The sequence below is a fragment of the Cheilinus undulatus genome, linkage group 11, assembly GCF_018320785.1.
Source record: "Cheilinus undulatus linkage group 11, ASM1832078v1, whole genome shotgun sequence".
NCBI lineage: Eukaryota > Metazoa > Chordata > Actinopteri > Labriformes > Labridae > Cheilinus > Cheilinus undulatus.
In genome coordinates, this window is record NC_054875.1 from 29246042 (window position 1) to 29265835 (window position 19794).

Consider the following 19794-nt stretch of genomic DNA (forward strand, 5'->3'; position numbering starts at 1 on the left):
GGCCTGTAACCAAAATATGTGGCAACAAGTCCATGACATGCTTTTATTTTGAAGGATGTCTCATTGCTTTGTCATACCACATCTTTTGATCAATCTCAAGTCTAAATTGCCCAATTTTTCATTAGGAATATTTGGTTTTATGATTGAATATTTTAGGAATTTGTATCAGGATTTGTCATCAAGAATGTTGTGAGTGAGTGGTTTTGATACTTGACCAGTTGAAAACCTCTGATTGAAAGCATACTGTGCTGTTTGATGACTTTATAGTTGTTCTTTTGCGCTCACAGAAAGGTTCAGGACACAATTTTACAAAGCAATGTGAGAAGTTAGAACTGAGCATTAAAGCTCACAGTAATAATGTAGTCTTGTTGGTGTGTTTCCACCGAGTGATCCAGTTTTGTATAGTAAACCCTACCTGATCTTGCATGGATTTCTACAGCACATCTGTACCCTTACTTAGTATAGGTGGGGGTGTAAGCCTAATGATGATAGCCATGTAAGTTTTGTAACAGTGTGACATGACAGCATAACATCATGTTGTGTTTGTCCATTATTAGCACTGTTGCTCGTGAAGCAACTACCCTCTTGATAATCAACAGACTGCAGTACAGTACAAAAAGTTTATTTTGGTATCTTTCCCAGTTTTAGACAGTAGAAACACTAATTTCCTACTGCACTGTACCAAACTGAACTGACCTGACTGCTTGGTTGAGACAGATGGCCCACAGGCACGGGCCGTCCTCTTCTCTCTATTATACTCCCTGATTGATAAGTGGACACAAGTGAGCTCAATTACAGGTTACACCAGGATAAGAGCAGAACCATGAGAGTACTGGGGAAAAAACAGCGCTATGGCAAATAACAGTGTCTTGTCAGTGTTTTTGTGTAAATAGTGGCACCAAAGAATATCTCAACAGGCTGTAAGCAAATATGATGAACAGTTTATAATAAAAACAAATGTTCCTCCTTCAATCTGTCAGTGCAAACTTCATTTAGGCATCTGTTTGTCACACAGTAGTGCTCATAAGGTAAAAGAATAAGCTTTTAAGACATCTTTCCCATCTTTCCCTTCTGCTGAGGCCACAATGCTGGAGAAGTCACAGGCGACCTGGGTGAACCCGCTAGAAAACAGAACACAAAGTAACAGGATTAGGAAAAGACTGACCACCTGTATTCAGGCTAATGCATTACTATGAAACTGTGCTGCATCCTCGGCTGGCCACATGTAATCACACTGCGTTGATTACCTGGACATCGAGTGAGAGCCTCCCAGTAGATGGTATTTGCTCTCCAGGCTCAAACCGCTGTCTCCATCTTTTCTCCAAGTCAACACTCTTAAGGAGAGGTCCCGAGAGGCTGTCACAACACGGAAGCTATCCTATAAATGTGAAAAAAGCTCAAATCAATTTTAACACTTAACTCTTCTACCTCTCTTCTAAGAAATTTCCTTTAATAAACAAAACAGCTCACCACACATATAGAGGTGATAGGCATGGTGTGATCTTTAAAGCTTGCGAGCAGTGCCCCTTTCAGGGAGTAAACCATTAGCTCCTGGCCTGCTGCCAGCACTAAGCAGTTGCTGCCCTTGGCTTCCAGGAGGAAGTGTGAGGAGCTGGTGTTCAGAGTCAGGGAGAAGGACTCCACCTGCTGGACTATGATGAGAAGAGACACTGAATTAGAACTCATGCTAACTTAACCTGACTTAACCTGATGGATTTGTTTCACACATCCATTCGCCAGTAAGAAACAGGGAAACGGGCGTATCCATCTGCTTTGCAAGGTCAATGCTAACTACAGTCAGGGAAAAACAAAACAGTCTACTGAGGTTTATTCAGTCTATTTAAAATTGGTGTGTACATTATTTCAGTGCATGTCAGATGTTCCAAGGAACAATGAAGGATTTTTTTTGATGAAGGTTTGCTTGTGAATTATAAGCACCCTGGAAAATATAAGTTAGAAAGTAAATTAGTAAGTTTTATAATACTAACATCAATGATGTAAACGTCTGAATCGCAGTTATGATTGAGTATTAGCATAAACAATTAAAAATAAGCCAAATCTGTATCAGTATTTTAACATTATCTCCAGGCAAGGCCACCCATAAGGTGGGATAAAGGAGAGAACTATCTGGGCCCAGCCAAATGGGGGGCTCAAGGAGGCCAGTGAAATCATTGTCCATTGTAAAGTTTAATTTAAGCCTGAATAATAACCACTTTTGTCAAAGCAACAGGATTTATTTTAATTAATTTATGTATGCTATAGTACAGAATAGCCCTTTATTCAAAATGTAAATCCCTTTTCTTAAAGAAGAATTACCTTATTTTAGTGAAGTATACAATGTGGATGGGCACATTCACTAAACCATTTGGAAAGCAATGTCAGACGTGAAATTGCAAAGGGGCAAAAAAAGCTGAAAATCGGCAAAAAGTGCTTTAAAGTGGCAAAAATGGGCGGTTAAAGAGGGGGAAAACTGACTAAGAAGGACCAGAATGGGTGGCAAAAAGCTGAAAATTGCCAAAAATTGGTTGAAAGTGTGAAAAATGGGATAATAGCAGCAATAAATTGACTAACAAATGCCAAAAAGCAGTGGTGAAAAGCTGTTAAAAAGAGGCAGAAACTGACAAAGAAAGGCAAAAATGGGTGGAGAAAAAAAACAGAAAATGGGCAAAAATTGGTTTAAAATAGCAAAAATGGGAAAGCAGCAAGAATGGGCTGAAAAAATGATGAAAAGCCGTTACAAAGTGGCAAAAATGGACTAAGAAAGGCATAAATAGGTGGAAAAAAAAAGTTAAAAAGTGGCAAAATTGGCAGAAACTGTTATGAAAATGGATCTAAAAGTTGCATAAATAATAATTTCAACATCAGAAACCAATAATGGCCTGACACATTTTTCAGGCCAGAAAGGAAGAAACTGTTAGCAAGGACGCTTGCACCTATGCTACTGATCCAACACACGTGCACTGATATCATCAATAAATCGGAACTTGGGAGGGCCCATTCTCTGGGTTTTTCAGGGGCCTAGCTGATTCTGTGGGCAGGCCTGCCTGCAGTTAATGGTGGGTTTTCCAAGAATGACTCACCAAACATTTTATGTAACAGCTAGTTGAGGAGGAAGTATGACATGTAAAGTAAATCTGCACATATCTAAGTCCTCACCCTGGATCTCTGACTTGTACTTTGTCTTTTTAAGGCTGACATCGAACACAGTGAGAGCTTTGTTTCTTGGGCGCTGGTTGTAGTGGATGATGGCCAGTCTGGCAGGCTGGGTGGGAATGAAAACAGCAGCCTGGCAACCGGTGACTGGCACAGACTGGCACAGAGGATCTTCATCCTCAGTCGGAGAGGTCAAACTCTCAGTGTAAATCACCTGTCAGCAAACCAAACAAACGAGAGAGGCTAAATCTGTATAAAAAAAACACCTATTGTCTCCACTGTGGCATTTGTATAAAGGTGATGTGGTAAAAGAAAACAGACAAGAACAGGCTAATGCAAGAAATACAAAAACAGAAAGACATACCTTTGGGCTTAAATCATCATTTTCCTTGGTTCCAGCTGTGATCCATTTCTTGTCAGGTGACATAAGCAGGGTGTTGACTTTAAAGGTGTCACACACCATTATGTTGGACTTTTCAGTTAAAGCTGTATCAGATAGTGTGCAAACAGATCCCTGGCTGGTTCCAACCTGAAAGTGAAAATCTGATGCAGCAATTACACATCACCAGAAAGAGTGCTGTTTCAGATTTATAAACAAAAAATATCAGCATTGACTTACAGTCAGAAACCAGCTGTTGTTGATATTGTACTGCAGTAATGAACAGTGTGGAGATGCAGCATTAAAGGAGGCCACCTCCTGTCCAGTCTGGCCCTGCCGGGTCTTTATGAGTCCTGTGGAGTCTGCTGTGATCACTACTTCCTGTTGTTCGTCAGTAATAATCGCTGTTAAAGGACTCTGTGCAGGACTACACCACAGGAGGTCACCCTGAGAGAAAAGGAGCAAGATCAGATAAATGCTTCAGGTTGGAGGGGATTAATTACTGCAGCTTTCAGCTTTAAATCAAGGAAGGGTGATAGGGTGTTTATATCAATAAAAACTATGTTTGTCTAAATGGGAATTATAATTTTTTTTTAAGTCCATCAGAGTTAAAACATTTATGTTAGAAATAAAAATCGAATTATAGTCATACAAATGTGATACTATAGCAACAAAAGTATACAATCCTAGCCACCCAATGTTGGGTAATCTATGGTTTTTCTTCATTTAAAATTGATGCAGCTGATTATTAAAATATTCAAGGTTTTATTATTTTTAAACACATGGTATTCAAGAGTATGAAAAATTTTGACAACCTCACTAAACTGAAATGTTGCAATGATTTAGCAGAATTTAGACAGTGTGTAGGAGTTAGTCTGCAATTTTTCATGATAAAAAGCAAAAAACGTGCCTACTACTGGGCGTCTAGGACTTTTATCTTTGTCTGGTTTCTACCTGGTTTCAGTATGTTTTTTTTTTTTACCAGAATCACATAAAAGTTTATAATTCTGGTACTGTGACAACTATTTGTTATTTCTTTATAGAAAAAAAGTTCTCATTTTGAATTCGATGGCAGCAACACATCTCAAAAAAGTAGGGACGGGGCAAAAAAAATGGAAAAGTGGTACCAATGAAAAGTAGCTAGAGAAGCATTTTGCGGCTAATTCGGTAAATTGGCAACAGGTAAGAAACATGACTGGGTGTAAAAGCAGCATTTTAGAAAAACAGTCTCTCAGAAGTAAAGATGAGCAGAAGTTCACCTATCGGTCGAAAAACCTGCATCTAAAATTGTGGAGCAATGTCAGAAAATGTTCTTTAAAGGTCCCATATTATGTAAATTAAACTTTTCAGGCCTTTCTAACAAAAACTTTCTAACACCGGTTTGTGAAATTTGCACATCAGTGCATTCTGTTTTTATTTACATTTTACACAGCGCCCTGACTTTTTTGAAATTGAGATAGTATATTATAATGAGAAAACACTTAGAATGCATAATTATATAAAATGGCATTGCACTGACATTCTGGACGCTCCATGCTCGGACTGTACCATCAGTGGAGGCACTGCAGATGATGGCACTGCTGCTCCACAGGTCAGGATGCTGATCTGAATTCTTCTGTAGATACACCAACCCCACCACCCTGCCTGGGACAGCATGTCCCACACAAATATGAGTTGAGAGAAATAATGAAGTGAGGGGGAGAAATTTCCAGACTGTGTCAGCATACCTGTGTGTCCTCTGAGACTCTTGCAGGTGTAACCTCCTGACCGGCCTTTCGTCATATTTGCCTCTAAGTGGCAACGCCGAAGAAAGTACCTCTTCCAGGAGTGATTCACCTGTTCACTTCCCAGGACAGAGACGTTACAGAAAGTCCAGCGCCGCAAACACATCCTTCTGTGGAGAACACGGATATAAATACGAACATCAGGTATGTGCTGTTTAGGTTTCAGAATAAAAGCTTATATCACAGTAGAGGTAGTGATAACACAGGAAAAGGTAAAGTGCTGCTTTCCATATCAGATTAAAACTCCTGTGAGGAACTTTAGGTTTTGTGATGATTTTGGTGCATACACTGGCAAAGAAGAACGGATAATATGATAAACTATAAATAATTTGATGAACTACAGCATGAAACTCACAATCTTCAAGTGTAAATTTATCATGTGACGTATTTTAAAGATCAGTTCTGGGTCCACTTCTGTTTTCTATTTACATGCTGTCTTTGGGACACAAGATGTGCAACCTGGATCACATTTCTTCACTCATAAACTGTGTCACAGATATCAAAAACAGGATGTCCCACAACTTTTTACAGCTCAATATGAATAGACACTGAACATCCCCTGGAGTTAAGTTCAATCCATCATCAAGAAAAGGAAGTAAATGGCACATGAGTAAATCTGCTTAGATCAGACTGTCCTCACAAACTGAGTGACCGTGTAAGAAGGAGACTAGTGAGAGAGGCCCCCAAGACACCAATGACTACTCTGAAGGAGTTAAAAGCTTCACCAGCAGAGATGAGAGAGACTCTGTATACAACTGTTCCCTGATTCTTCATCAGTCAAAGTTTTATGGGAGGGTTTCAAAGAGAAAGCCACTGTTGAAGAAAACTCACATTAAATCTCGTGTAGAGTTTGGAAGAAGGCATGGAAGACTCCATGGTCAAATGAAAGAAAGTTCTTTGGTCTGATGAGACCAATATTGTGCTTTTTGGCCATTGGACAAGATTCTACTGTATGTTTGGCAGACATTAAACACTGCACATTACCACAAACACACCATCCCAAGTACAGTGGTGGCAGCACCATGCTGTGGGGATGCTTCTCGGAAGCTGGCCCTGGAAGGCTTGTAAAAGGTACAGGGTGACATGAACGTGGCAAAATATAGGAAAATCTTGGAGGAGGACTTCATTCAGTCAGCAAGAGAACTATGGCTTGAGAGAAGATTTATCTTCCAGCACGCATTCAGAGAAAGCTACACAGAAATAGATTAAAGACAACAAGGTGAATATTCTGGAGTGGCTGAGTCAAAGCCCAGACCTCAATCCAGTAGACTATTTGGGGCTGGACTTGAGAAAAGGGCTGTTCCTGATCCGATCCCCATGCAACCTGACAGATTGAACAGGTCTGCAAAGAAGAATGGAGTAAAACTGCAGCTGCCAGATGTGCAAGCCTGATTGAGACCGATCCACAGACTCAGTACTGTGATTGCAGCTAGAGGTGCATCTACTATACTTACTTGAAGGGGGTGAATATGCAGTCACTTTTTATTTACATTGCATTTTTTAATCTATTGATATTACATGGTAGAAATGTGTTTTCACTTTAATATTAAAGGGGTTTTTTGTTAAAAAAAAAAAAAAAGCCAAATCATATTGACCATGACTGATTAAAAAAATCAATAAAAGGACAAAACAGCCAAGAGGTGCATACTTTTTAAAGGCACTGTATTTGTAATCAGTAGCATCTTTGATATATATTTTAACCATGCAAAAAAGTGGAATACAGAGAGGGTTTACCTCCATAACCACGGGGTTTCAGCCGCTTCATGCCAGTCCTGAAAAGAAAATCGTTTTGACCTCAAATCAGTTCGGAAAATAAATAAAAGCCAAATACATGAGCTACTTCCGCATTTTCAGACCTTCCTACCTTACAGACACTGGAGGCACTGATTAAATCCTCTTTAGTCAGAAATGTAAAGACATGAATGAGGCAGTCACCGATCAGATACGGCTCATGAAGATCCATCTCAACATTTATAGTGTTTTATTCTTCACCAACTCTCTCTATGCTAAACTTTACAAGACGTCAGAAAGGCAGTCTGATGTATTTGGGCAAACTACGGAAACAATACAGGGACACACTGGATAGTTTGTGTACCGTTTGGACTTGTAATGCCTTTACTTCGCCACCAGATGTCGCCATTGTAAAAGGTAGGAGGTTTATCCGGGGCAGAGGCGCACTTTATGTAGCTAGCTCCATCACATGCTTTTAACTTTAAGAGATAATTAAATAACACCTGTCGAGTATTGCTAGTTCTAATAGAATAAGAAAACTTAGTTTTTAATGCAAGTATCATGTCTCTCAAACAGGTGACTTAATCATGTCTTTAATGTAAGACTAGAGAAAGAATAATTCAGTGTGGATTTGATTTGATGGCGTCATATATCGAAACAAAATACATTAATCTTTTTTTGTGATTGTTTTTTTTAAAATGCTGTTTAGCCTAATGCGTTTTAAGTGGCAAAAATGTTGAGAATAATATAAGAGAAGCAAAAACCGGAAATATTCGCATCAAAATAAGCCAATGGAGACGTTACTCCGCGCCTTGACCCACTTAACAACCAAATAAAAGCTTTTCCAATCAGTCAAGGTGAATCCAAAGCACAGGAGTGTGTGTCTATATGCGTGTGTGTTGAGATTCAGCCCTGGCGGGATTCTTCAGCAGGGCCCCATCCTGTGAACACGCCCCAGATGGATGAGCCAGATATATAGCCAGGACCTGCGGGTAGCAGAGGAACTGTGAGAAAGAGATAACCGCACTTGTTCACCCCAAGGGTTACCTGTGACACCCTCGCAATGACAACAGGGCCCAGCGGAAGGGGGCCACGTAAAGGGAGTTTGGATGATACCATAGCCGGCAAATAGTGTAAAAAAAAAAAAGTTCCTGTGATTGTACTATTTTGGAGTTTCCTTTGGAGTTACCTGTGCTGTGATCGATCGGAGAATAAGCGAGTTAAACAGCTCCACGGATCGGTGCATGAAACTAAGAGTCGGGCCGCAATGAGTCGGAGAACGAGACGCTGGATTTTAAGAGTTTTACTTTGTTTGGGAATTGTTTATTTGAAAATTGGGTGAGCTGCGTTTGTTTGACTTCTCATGAGTTTGCAGTAGGTTTCTCTGAAGCACACTTCAACTTTAACAGGCTGACAGGCGGCTGACGATGAGACTTTTATCTGATGTGGATCTTTTAAAATGTTTAATTGTATCTCATATTTACTGCAAATCAGATGTTGGATAAATAATGACAAATAAATGAGCCACACTAATGGCAACATGCGTCTTAAACACATTTTTTCTATCTCAAAGGGATGGTGAAATGTATTAGTGGCAAAATAATTTAAGATTTTAAAGCGTTGATTTGTCCCTTGCCTATAGAATAAGTTAGTTGATGTCAGCAAGACTTAACAAAATCCAGTTTTAAGTTGAAAAAACAAGGTATGGATTATAACTTTTACGCGTAAAATGTAGTATTTTCTGTAAAATTACACGTTTCCCTCAGCTATGACGCTCTTTTTAAGAAATAAAAAAATCTATGTTAAGTTTTAAAGGTGATGAATTAAAAAATAAAGCCCCACTAACTCAATAAGCAAAATATTTTAATCGCTTATGGCTACTTTTCTCAGTCGTCCCTGTCTTCCATCCACAGTGGCTTCTCCTCCGTGGTGGCCCTAGGTGCGAGCATAATCTGTAACAAGATCCCCGGTTTGGCCCCCAGACAGCGGATTATCTGCCAGAGTCGCCCCGATGCCATTATCGTCATCGGAGAGGGAGCCCAAATGGGCATCAACGAGTGTCAGTTTCAGTTCAGAAACGGCCGCTGGAACTGCTCCGCGCTGGGGGAGAGGACAGTCTTCGGAAAAGAGTTGAAAGTGGGTATGTTGCTGTCTGTTAACGTTTGTTTACAAGTTAATACGGTTTTATTTCCCGGCAGTGAACACAGACGATCAATTGCGTCATGTGTATTTGTTGTGCGTAATGCGTAAAATACGCACAGATGTTACATGGCTCTTTCTGATTTGTCTTAACTTGTTAAATTCCTTGAGATAAATGCATAAGTAAAACACATTAAGACGCTCACTTATATACAGAAAAGGAATCCTCTTTATGAAGTTATAACGTTGATATGAATCAGTTTCCAAACAACACCAGACCAACAAAAGTGTAATTATCTGTCCTGTATTCATAGTACAAGGAGCATCCCATAAGGTGCCAGCAGTGTCATTTACCTCAGGCGTAGTTTTGCTCCAGACTTCTCATTGAAGCAGCCTTTTTTCTCCTGAGCATGTATAAAAGGCAGCACAGTAACAAAGCTCTTGTGAATGTTTGCAACCTTTTCTTTCAGGCCGGCTGAGTCTCAGGAGACACATTTTCACTGGTCTTTATCCTGTCTAGTGATGGGTGCTGTGGCTCCCACTGTAAGGACGTAGCTCTTACCACGGGTATAAGTTACAGCGTGGGCCAAAGCCAAGAGGAAAACAAGGCCTGAAAGTACTAAATTAGAGAAACTAATTGGTTTAAATCGATGATCCAAGTGCTGAGACAATAGCTTTCTCTGAGGAGGGGATGAACTTCAGTGGATGCTGAAATTAAGGCTGTCCACCCTGAATGAATATTCTACAGTGTTGGATATCAATACCAGGAAGGCCTTTAACAAAGGATAAGATTTGTCTGATAATGCACAAAGATAGTCTCATTTAAAATTGTATTCAATTCAAACATAAAAAAAAAAAATCTCTTCCACATAATGTGCCAGAGGCCAGCTGTTCTCAGCCGGCTTCTCTTAGAAACCGTCTCCACGCTGAAATGAGAACAGTGCTTTATGGATAAGTGGGTTTAGCTCATCAAAAGTCTCGCTTTGTGTCTCTAAGGCAGGAGTTGAAGTCTACAGCTTGGACAGCCATACCTAATAGATTGGTTTCACCGATCAGATTAGCGCAGGAGGCCGTTGGTTGTAAATGAATGCTATTGTTGATGCCCTGGCTGAGGGGAGCCATGCTTGCGATTGTTCCTAAAGCAAAGGAAGAATGACCAGACGGCTGACGTGATGCTTGTGGCTGATGCAAGGTGCATGAGTCCGGAGCCATTTTAGGCCTTAGCTGTGTTTACATGAGGCTCATGCATGAGACTATACAGCAAACAGGCACTTCTAGTTCAGCCTTCTGTGAAGATTGAGCCCAGTCTCCTTTAATATCTTCCACTTCTCATTACAAGCTTATGAAGAATTCATTCCATCTCTTCTTGTGTTGAACCCGTGCACTCACATCTGCAGGGGAAAAATTAACAACGGTGCAGTCAGAACTGGCTGCCTGCTCCGACACACCTTCTTTTTTGGCTCGGAGCCCATCAAGTCTATAAAAACGTCCACATAATTGATGCCTCAATATGAGTTTTTTTTTCTTCAATGGCAATGGGCATGCATCCAAGATGTTTATCAAAAAACATGGCAGCCTCACATGGTGAACCAAGAGGCAGGAGGAAGCACAAACACGGTGTCATGTTTGTTTTGAACAAACACAGACAAGAAGTTTATTTACACATAGATATGATGGATGGAATAAGAGGGTGTTTCCTGTTTGTAGGAACATGAACCACAGATCTGAAAATTAAAATCATGCTGCTTGCTCATCATGTTTACGGATATGCTTTGTGAGCTGCTTTAAAGGGAAAAAAGCTGCTGCTTCTTTTCTGTTGTTTGAAGCTCTGAATGAGACTTTCTCTTTGCACCTATTAGAGCTTAAACTCAGGATTGTGCATTAAGAGTCCTGCCGGATTAACCTTTAGTTATCGGTCGATTTTTCCGTGTGTGTAAATGATTTGTTAGCTGCACTCTGAAGAGGATGAAGACTGTGATGTCATTGCCATATGAGTTTACACAGAATGTGACAGTTTCCGAGCAGATCAATACCCCCCTCCTTGACGACAACCCTCTTATTCATGCTTCTTTGTTGACTATACCGACAGCGGCCATTTTGGTTCACGGGCAGGACAGTTTCCAGGTCAAGTTTCAAAACACTGCAGCCCTTGAGCGATGCGTCAAAGACTGTGATCCAAGCATACTGTTAATGATCAATCTTCCTTTCCTATTTGAAAGATCATGATATTTCTAAACATCTCACTAAACCTTATCAATCTTTTTTTTCTGCCCCTTCTCCCAGGCAGTAAAGAAGCTGCGTTCACCTACGCCATCATCGCAGCAGGGGTTGCCCACGCCATCACAGCAGCATGTACGCAGGGAAACCTGAGTGACTGTAGCTGTGACAAAGAGAAGCAGGGGTTCTACAGCAAAGATCAGGGCTGGAAGTGGGGAGGCTGCTCAGCAGACATCAGCTACGGCCTGGGATTCTCCAAAGTATTTATCGATGCTCGGGAGGTCAAACAGAATGCAAGGACTCTCATGAACCTTCATAATAATGAGGTGGGACGCAAGGTAAGCGATCAGGCACAGTTCCTAATAATATCTCCAAGTGTCCAAAGTTTTTTTTAGAATAAGATGAAGCCTTAATTTGATAGTTAACTTGTCCAAAGCTAGCTCCTCTGTCTCTGGCATGATGTGGCGATGGTGCACCTTGCCAAAGATGTGGGCATTAGTGCCAAGACTGAACAAGCAGCAGAATAAAGGGTTTCTTTCAGAGGAAGAGCAGACTAAGTGGTAGGGTTTGATTACAGCCCAGATCTCTGCACTGAAAACAGATTGACACTGTACAAAAGGCATTAGCCCTGTCCCTCCATGCTCTGCACCATTGGGACAGTATACAGTTACCTTTATGACAACCCCACCCAACTTTTTAAAACCTGCATCAGACGTAATGTGCTTGTACAAGTACAACATCAGCATGTACTCTTATGGTAATGGTTTTTGTTTGCATTTTGTAAATGTGTTGTTGGTATTAAATGCCTGAATTTGATAGGACGGTGGCTAGAGCAGGAAACTGGGGAGAGAGAATGAGGAATGTCATGTTGGTCTAGAGCTACCTGTTAGGCTTGAGCCTGAGCTACCTATTTCATGGACTATAAGCCTCTCTATATGGGCTGTAACCTCACAGAAAATGCCAATGACTTCATTGGTCATCTTGTTGGCAGGTCAAGAAGAGTCAACCATATTGACAATGAAGTGGCATGTATGATTCCAGCTGTCTTAGCTGAAGTAAGATAAAGTAAGATAAAAGATATGGAGATATGAAGTTTTGGCCAGACACCAGCTAAATGTGCCTCTGTTCATCAAGTGTTCGTCAAGAAAAGGATAATATAGATGGGCTATTCTTCAAATAAAACTTGTTAATAAAATTAGCCCAGTTAGCCTAGCCATGCTAGCATCACAGCATGTAAGCATGAGGTCCTTTGGAGGAAAGAAGATTAGCTAGATGTTTAATGGGAATTGTTTAATGCCGCTTTCATAAATGATACAAAGATGGGGAATAATGTTACCCTGAGGTAGGCCTCAGGGTACATGTTGCAGATGTCAGATCAGGGTGTCAAACTTTTTCAAAATTCTGACATGCTTTGTCTTGTCCTGTCATGGTCATGGGGACTATTGGACGCATTATTGTTGATGTCACACCACAAGGGTGTTTGTCTTTACCAAAATTCATACTGGGGCCTAACGTTTAAGAACGGGTTGTGATGATGCAGTCAGGCCAAAATCTGGCTAAATTTGTGTTAAGCCTGATCCAGCCTTGAGCAACAGCTTAGATTCTCACCTAAAATAGTAGTTTTAATGTCAATCTAAAAATACAGAAACTATTAACAGGAGTAATGACTTTTATTCATATCCACAGAGTGCCATGGTTGGCTGCTTTTAGCACTATGTAACTTTGGCAACTGACTGCTGATCTGTTGTGAGAAGTACACACAGCTTTAAGGGACTAGTTCACACACTGGCCTTCAGCTGATCAGAAGCCAGTTAGTCCGCCTCTGGTACAGATTGTTTTATTGAACCAGACCATCTGATGATATTATCGATGCATATGGTTCTTTGGCCTGTTACATTTTCTTGTATTCATCAACAAATGCTCACAGTCTTTGACAGGGAAGGTGTGACAGCACAAGGTTTGTGTTTTAGGACAGCGCAGTTCCACACAGAAACCTTTGCTGAACGTTTTTTGAAGGCCAGGTAGATATTCATCTATTAAAAATTCATATTAAGCAGTGTATTTGGCTAGACAGTACTTAAATAATGATGTATGTCTACTATTTAGGTTTTTAAAGCTCCCATGAGGAGTTTAGTTCATTTTAGAACATAGTGAAATTAATGTGAACACCTCTTTATAACCTCCAAAAGCAGCTCAGATTATCAATACAAAGATCGCCTATCTCCATATAGTTCCTTAATATCCTAAACCATGTTGCAGACTAGGTATCAGCCAAAGTGTTCAACTGAACAACTTTTAAAAAAAATTTCATTAAAAAATCTCTTTGGTAATTAATTTGCCTGCTCAAAAAGAAAGCATGATGAGATTTTTTGTCCAGCAAAGATCACTTTGACCTCAGGGGTTGCCAAATTCAACACAAACCAGAGGTTTCTCAAAGTGGCTTTAAGCCAAAGTTCAGCACTTTCATTTTAGTAAAAGTTAACTTGACAACAGTGTCTGAATACAACATAAAGGTGGATGTTTTCCATGATGCATTGAGCTGTTCATTTAAAGGCTTTTCTGCATGCACGGCTGCAGAACCCTGCAGATGGACAAAGAGACTCCAGTGAGTCTGGAGGTCAGAGATTGAGCGGAGTGATGTGCCAAACAGCTAAAGTGAGGTTGGAGTTAGTGAAGAATAAAGAAGCAGCTTTGCCCAAGTTAACTCCTATCCTCTCTCTCTCTTTCTTTGGCTCACTGTGCCAAAGCACCCTGATTCATATAGCCAACACATCCATCCTAACTCTAAAACGCCTCCTCACATACAATTGAACCCGGTAGATCATTTTTACATGCGTTTAAGGACCATGAATCCAACCTGGCTTATCTGGACAGCTAAATTGCTTCCTAGGGAAAAGACTGCCTTAATGGATTCAGACCTAGCAATGTTTTTTGTTTTTGTCTCTTCTTCCTGCCAATAAAAGGCCTCTCTGTTTTGATCACTAGCCCCCTCCTCTCCTTTATTTATGCTAATCAAACGCAGTGACACTGAGCAGGAGCTCCGTGATCGGAGACGTCCACACAAAGGCTGTCACAAGTGTTGGTCACAGAAAAACTGATGGATTAGGGAGCTGAAGCCAAGGGTTTTATGAAGTGGTTTGCTCAGGGAAAAGTTGTTTTTCTTTCTCTTTCAGGTTGTTGTTCACACGTCTGTTTTGAGGTTTTAGTGTTTTAGCCAACTTGCCAAGAACTTGGAGGCATGAATATGTTGTCAAAAGGGACTATTTGGCTACCAAACTCATGGCATTTTAGTAAAAGGAAATCGCAATTGACCTTGTTACAAGAGAAAATTCCAGTTTGAGTCAATGGCACTTCTCATTGTCATCAGTTTAGGGTTTAGCAGTAATCCTAGTCACTCGGCGCCTTGTACAGTCACTCTTGACATTTGTGTGTTGTGTGTGGTGAGTACACACACAGAGGCTGAAACCTGATACATTATTTTGGCTTCTGTGTGTCTGGTATCACACTTCTCTGCGGTGGGGCTGTATTTAATCCCTAGCTGTAGTTTATTGGTCAGTTACATTGTTGTATATAATTATATACTATATTATATACTATTATAATATATTAATAATATATTATATTTATTTATTTATTTATTCTTAATGATATATTATTATTATCATACATATTATATACTATTATATTTATTATATAATTATATTATATTGCTATTAAGTAACATTTAGTTTGCTTTGAAGTGCAAGAGCTGGATTGAAACATTTCAAAATAAAACAAACTGTCAGAGATCAATGACATTCGATTTGCCGGTTTAGTTTATAAAGTTTGAAATATTTTATAAAAATGAATCAACAAAGTGGCATCATGATTTTTGTAAACTACATTATACACTCCAGAAATTTGCTTCTTAACGAGTTTATTTTCTAATTTATAGTAAAAAAAAAATCCATTACACTTAGTATAAACCCCCATTTAAATGAAAAGTCAAGATGAACATCCTATTTTAAATATGTTATTATTAATGCTGTCAAAATGTGTCATTAATTTTGATTAATTTATCACGGGTGAAAAATGTGGTCAATAAATGTATGCTGATTAATCCCACTCTAACCCTTCTGATTGTTTTGTTGCTATTATCTTAAATCTACCAGTAATGCAGTCTTTCGCAAAATATCAATTAATGCCTTATTTATTTGGCTCTTATATCTTGGAATTGGGGCTGTTCAACAATTAGAAATTTATTCACAGTGAATCTCGCATTTTGAAATTCCACATTTTTGCATTTGAAGTCTCTGTAAAGTGAAATCCTAAATTTGTGTCTTAAAACACTAGATATGTTGGAATAACGTTGCTGTAAACATGAAAACACTGAGATCTATGTTTGACTGAATTTAGGATTTAGATCGTTAGAAAGTTGTTCACCTCTTTCCTTGACTTTATTTGGGCAGGGCAAATACAGGGACCCACCATGGCACTGGTCCTTATGGGGATCACCCCACCCCCTTAAGGCTAGAATGATATAAAATCACAGAGCGGTTCATATCAGTCGAGTTTATTGTCAGCTGTCTTCATTGAAAGTTAACAGCTAGCTACATGCTATGCTTGTGTTCATTTTGAGGTAAATTTCCCAGATCTATCAGCCAAAGGGGCTACAGGCCATTGAAAGTATCATAACAGAGAGATTTGTGCCAGAAAACAGTAAATTTAATCAATAACCTCTGTCTCTCTGCTCTGGCACAGAGCCAGGCAGCTGCACTCTGGCCATAGGTCACTGTAAGGTCAGGGGGCAGGCTTTGCTGGAGAATTTCTCTATTTTTTACTTGAACCAGATGCAAACATCTTACCTGCTGATGATGTGTTTTAAGTCTTTAGTCCTGGATGTAGCATTTTTTTTTTTTTTTTTCAGTTTGAGAGGATCGTATTTCTCATGAGTGGGTGGGGCTTTCGCTCATTTAACAGACACGCCCACACCACCCCAGAGCAGATTTTACTGCCTTATTCTTCATGATTTTGAAGCTTAATTTTATAAACTTAGAGATTTTTTCATGACTGAAATTTGGCCTGGTGGTTCATAACACAGCTGCATGTTATACAACAAACCTGCCAAAATATATATATTTTTTATCCCTTTACAGGGACTTTAAGACTTTTTTGTTTCATTTTGGATTTGTGAACTGTCTTAAACTAAAGGTAGCTGACTTCCTGTTTTAATACATACCTGCTTTTATTTTGATCTAAAAAAAAAAAAAAATTGGGTAAGTCAAAGATTATTACATGAACTTAACCCTTAACCCAGGTATGGGAACTTTCTATGGATTGCAAAGGAAATGGGAGCCACATTAAATAACATTACTGTTGCTGAATTGAGATGTTGGAGTGGCTTAGCATAAGTGTATTTGGAGTGACAATAAAGCATGTGATCAATTATTCATTAAATTAAAATAATTGACTAATTTTGACCATAATTAATCACAATTAATGCATTAGAGCTGACAGTCCAACTCGAAATTAGACTTTTATCTGGACTTGTGAGGGGAGTGTGGCTTATTATATTTGTAGTGAGATATTTCTAACTAGAAATTAGACAAATACACCTGCCAATAATTGAGTTTTGCAATAAAATTGGTTTCTTTCCTCTAATAATGCCGTCATTATGAACAGATTGTATTTTGATTATTTTGTAGTTGCTGGTCATGACTGACTCACTGAGTTGTTTTTGTGCATCTAGGTTTTGGAGAAGAACATGAGGCTGGAATGCAAGTGTCATGGCGTCTCGGGCTCCTGCACCACCAAAACCTGCTGGACTACACTTCCCAAGTTCCGCGAGCTCGGCTACATTCTCAAGGAGAAGTATGCCCAAGCTGTGCACGTGGAACCAGTCAAAGCCAGCCGCAACAAGCGCCCCAAATTCCTCAAGATCAAGAAGCCTTACTCGTACCGGAAGCCCATGGATACAGACCTGGTGTACATTGACAAGTCGCCCAACTACTGCGAGGTGGACCCTGTGACGGGGAGTCTGGGGACGCAGGGCAGGGTGTGTAACAAGACTATGATGCAACACATCAGTGGCTGTGACCTGATGTGCTGCGGTCGAGGATACAACACACACCAGTACTCTCGCGTGTGGCAGTGCAACTGTAAGTTCCTGTGGTGCTGCTACGTGAAGTGCAACACGTGCAGTGAGAGGACAGAGGTGTACACATGCAAATGAGGATATTTATTGGACAGTGTGTGATGTCTGAGAGGTTCATGTCTGTTTTCATGGACAAACTGGAACAGCTGGACTCCACAGGAAGGCTGCTATACAGTCTTTTACATCCACATTGAGGAACTACTGTACTGTGTGTACACTAAGCTGAAGATGGGGCGTCATGATTCTTTATTTTGCACACAAAGCTCTTCATGGACAGTTGTGTTCTTTGGGATGCAAAGCTGACAAAGTGACTAAAGGGAAAACTGCCTCCTGGAGTGTTGGACTGAAGCGAATATGGAGACTTTATGCTACATGGACATGTTGAGAAAACAGATGCTGCCAGTGCAGATGAATTATGGTGGATGTGATTGCTGGGCAGGACACGCTGCTGTACTTCTGGCTCTGTGCACAGATGACATGACACGGCCATTTGGAATATTTAACACACTGTATTTAGAGAATGAAAATAATTAATATTAATTTATTCTTTAAGAACTACTGATTTTGTCCGTTAAGGATCAAAAGTAACTTAGTGTTGGGAGGTTTTAGTTGGTTAAATGTATCCACAGTTATCACTGGATTTGAATCTGCCTCGTGGTTTTAGAATAATGTTGCTCCAGATGAAACTGCTGTAGGCTACTCACACTGACCTCCTGACCCTCTCCTGAGTTTGTCTTCCCTCTGTTTGCTGCTAGTCTCCAGAATTGTTGAGGTCGAATGCTGTACGCTCTGCTGACTGCCTTCAATGGCATTGCTGACTTCAGGCCGATTTAGCTTAACAGGTCGTATTCACAGATCAAAAACATGGGCACATTTTCCACTTTTGGTAAATATTGGTGAATAGAGTATATTTTGTAAAAGCCTATTTTTATATGAATGTCTTATTTATATCTTTTGCATACTCATTGTCAAGTTCTGACCCTGACACCTGTTTTTAAACCCCTGTGAACAAGAAAAGCTGATATATGTAAGTTGGCCCCTGCTGTCACTGCCATAGATGTATATTGTAAGTGATAGGAATTGTTTATATGTGTCTGTGTTCAAACATCTGTGTTTACTGCGTTTCATGACTACTACTGATGGAATACAGGAACAGAATAACACTAAAAATCTTGATTTGCTTTATTGTTTCATTATATATCATGTCTCACTTGGATCATGGCTGAAGAAGAATGGAGAAGCACAGATACACTAGAAACAGATAAAAATACATGAAATAAGGTGTAAATGACTATTTTAAAGGAATACTGCACGTTAACTTCATTAGGGTTAACATCCAGTGTCTTTTATATGATGAACAAAGAAACACTATATTTCTACAGTTTGAGGAAAATTTGAAGAACTAGATTCACATGTAGGATGTCATTGTGCAATGCATTCTGGGAAGTTATGTCAAATGGTTGCATTGTTCTCCCTATGGAGTTCGAGGTATAACCGGGTGGTGGTGGTGAGGGGGATTATAGTATATGGACCCAATTTAGAAGTAGACACTCAAACTTACTTTAGCTTTGTAAGCTGCAGCTAAAAGCTAACATTTCATCTCTCGCCACATATTTCATGTTATTAAGTATACCAATGTAGCTAAGCTTGTTTTAGCAAAGTGAACTTTAGCAAACATAGTTCAAGCTAACATTGCTATGTAAGCTTTGTAGATAACATAAGCTACGTAAACATGGCCATATAGCTTTCATAGCTAACATCAGCTTCGAAGGTATAGATATCCGTGACCTTCGTGGGCTTAAGCTTTAGCTACGCTAGCTACGTAGCCCTGTTACCTATGTTGCTTAGCAGAAGGATGAGATTTTTACCTGTAAGCAGACTGTCTACTTGGCGTTATTCCATTTTATCAGGTCAGGTTTTTAACTTCCAACTTTTGGTATCCTGACTTTGACCCTTTATTTCCAATTTTTTCAATCCGGTTTTATTTTGATATTGTTAGCTTCTATTTCCACTTAGACGAATGTGGGTCTCACGGTAATGGTCTGCAAGAGGAGGGGTGTGAGATCTACAGTCTGCAGCCAGACCCCTCTCGAGCTATAAGGAAGAAATTACTGTCCTACAGATTAATGAGAGTGCAATCAGAGAGAACAATGGAACCATTTGAGATCTCTCCCCAGAATGCATTGCACAACAATGGCAGCCTACATGTGATCTGTTTGAGAATTTCCTCAAAATGAACAAATGTAGTGTTTCTTTTG

At 39.8% G+C, this 19794-nt stretch overlaps 2 protein-coding genes across 2 annotated transcripts; one reads left to right on the forward strand and one right to left on the reverse strand.

The window, feature by feature from the left end:
- Positions 1 to 606: 606 nt before the first annotated feature.
- fbxw12 (F-box and WD repeat domain containing 12) lies at positions 607 to 7358 on the reverse strand. The gene is made up of 10 exons (XM_041799555.1): positions 7181 to 7358; positions 7051 to 7088; positions 5260 to 5426; positions 5052 to 5176; positions 3773 to 3979; positions 3518 to 3682; positions 3157 to 3367; positions 1471 to 1652; positions 1248 to 1378; positions 607 to 1121 (listed from the first exon to the last, which is right to left on the reverse strand). The coding sequence occupies exons 1-10, from the start codon at positions 7277 to 7279 to the stop codon at positions 1022 to 1024; spliced, it is 1425 nt and encodes a 474-aa protein (XP_041655489.1). The 5' UTR covers positions 7280 to 7358; the 3' UTR covers positions 607 to 1021.
- A 705-nt stretch (positions 7359 to 8063) lies between these two features.
- Positions 8064 to 18688, forward strand: LOC121517532 (protein Wnt-7a). The gene is made up of 4 exons (XM_041799367.1): positions 8064 to 8385; positions 8961 to 9187; positions 11470 to 11741; positions 17132 to 18688. Exons 1-4 carry the CDS (start codon positions 8315 to 8317, stop codon positions 17612 to 17614), a joined length of 1053 nt encoding a protein of 350 aa, XP_041655301.1. The 5' UTR covers positions 8064 to 8314; the 3' UTR covers positions 17615 to 18688.
- The last annotated feature ends 1106 nt before the right edge of the window (positions 18689 to 19794 follow it).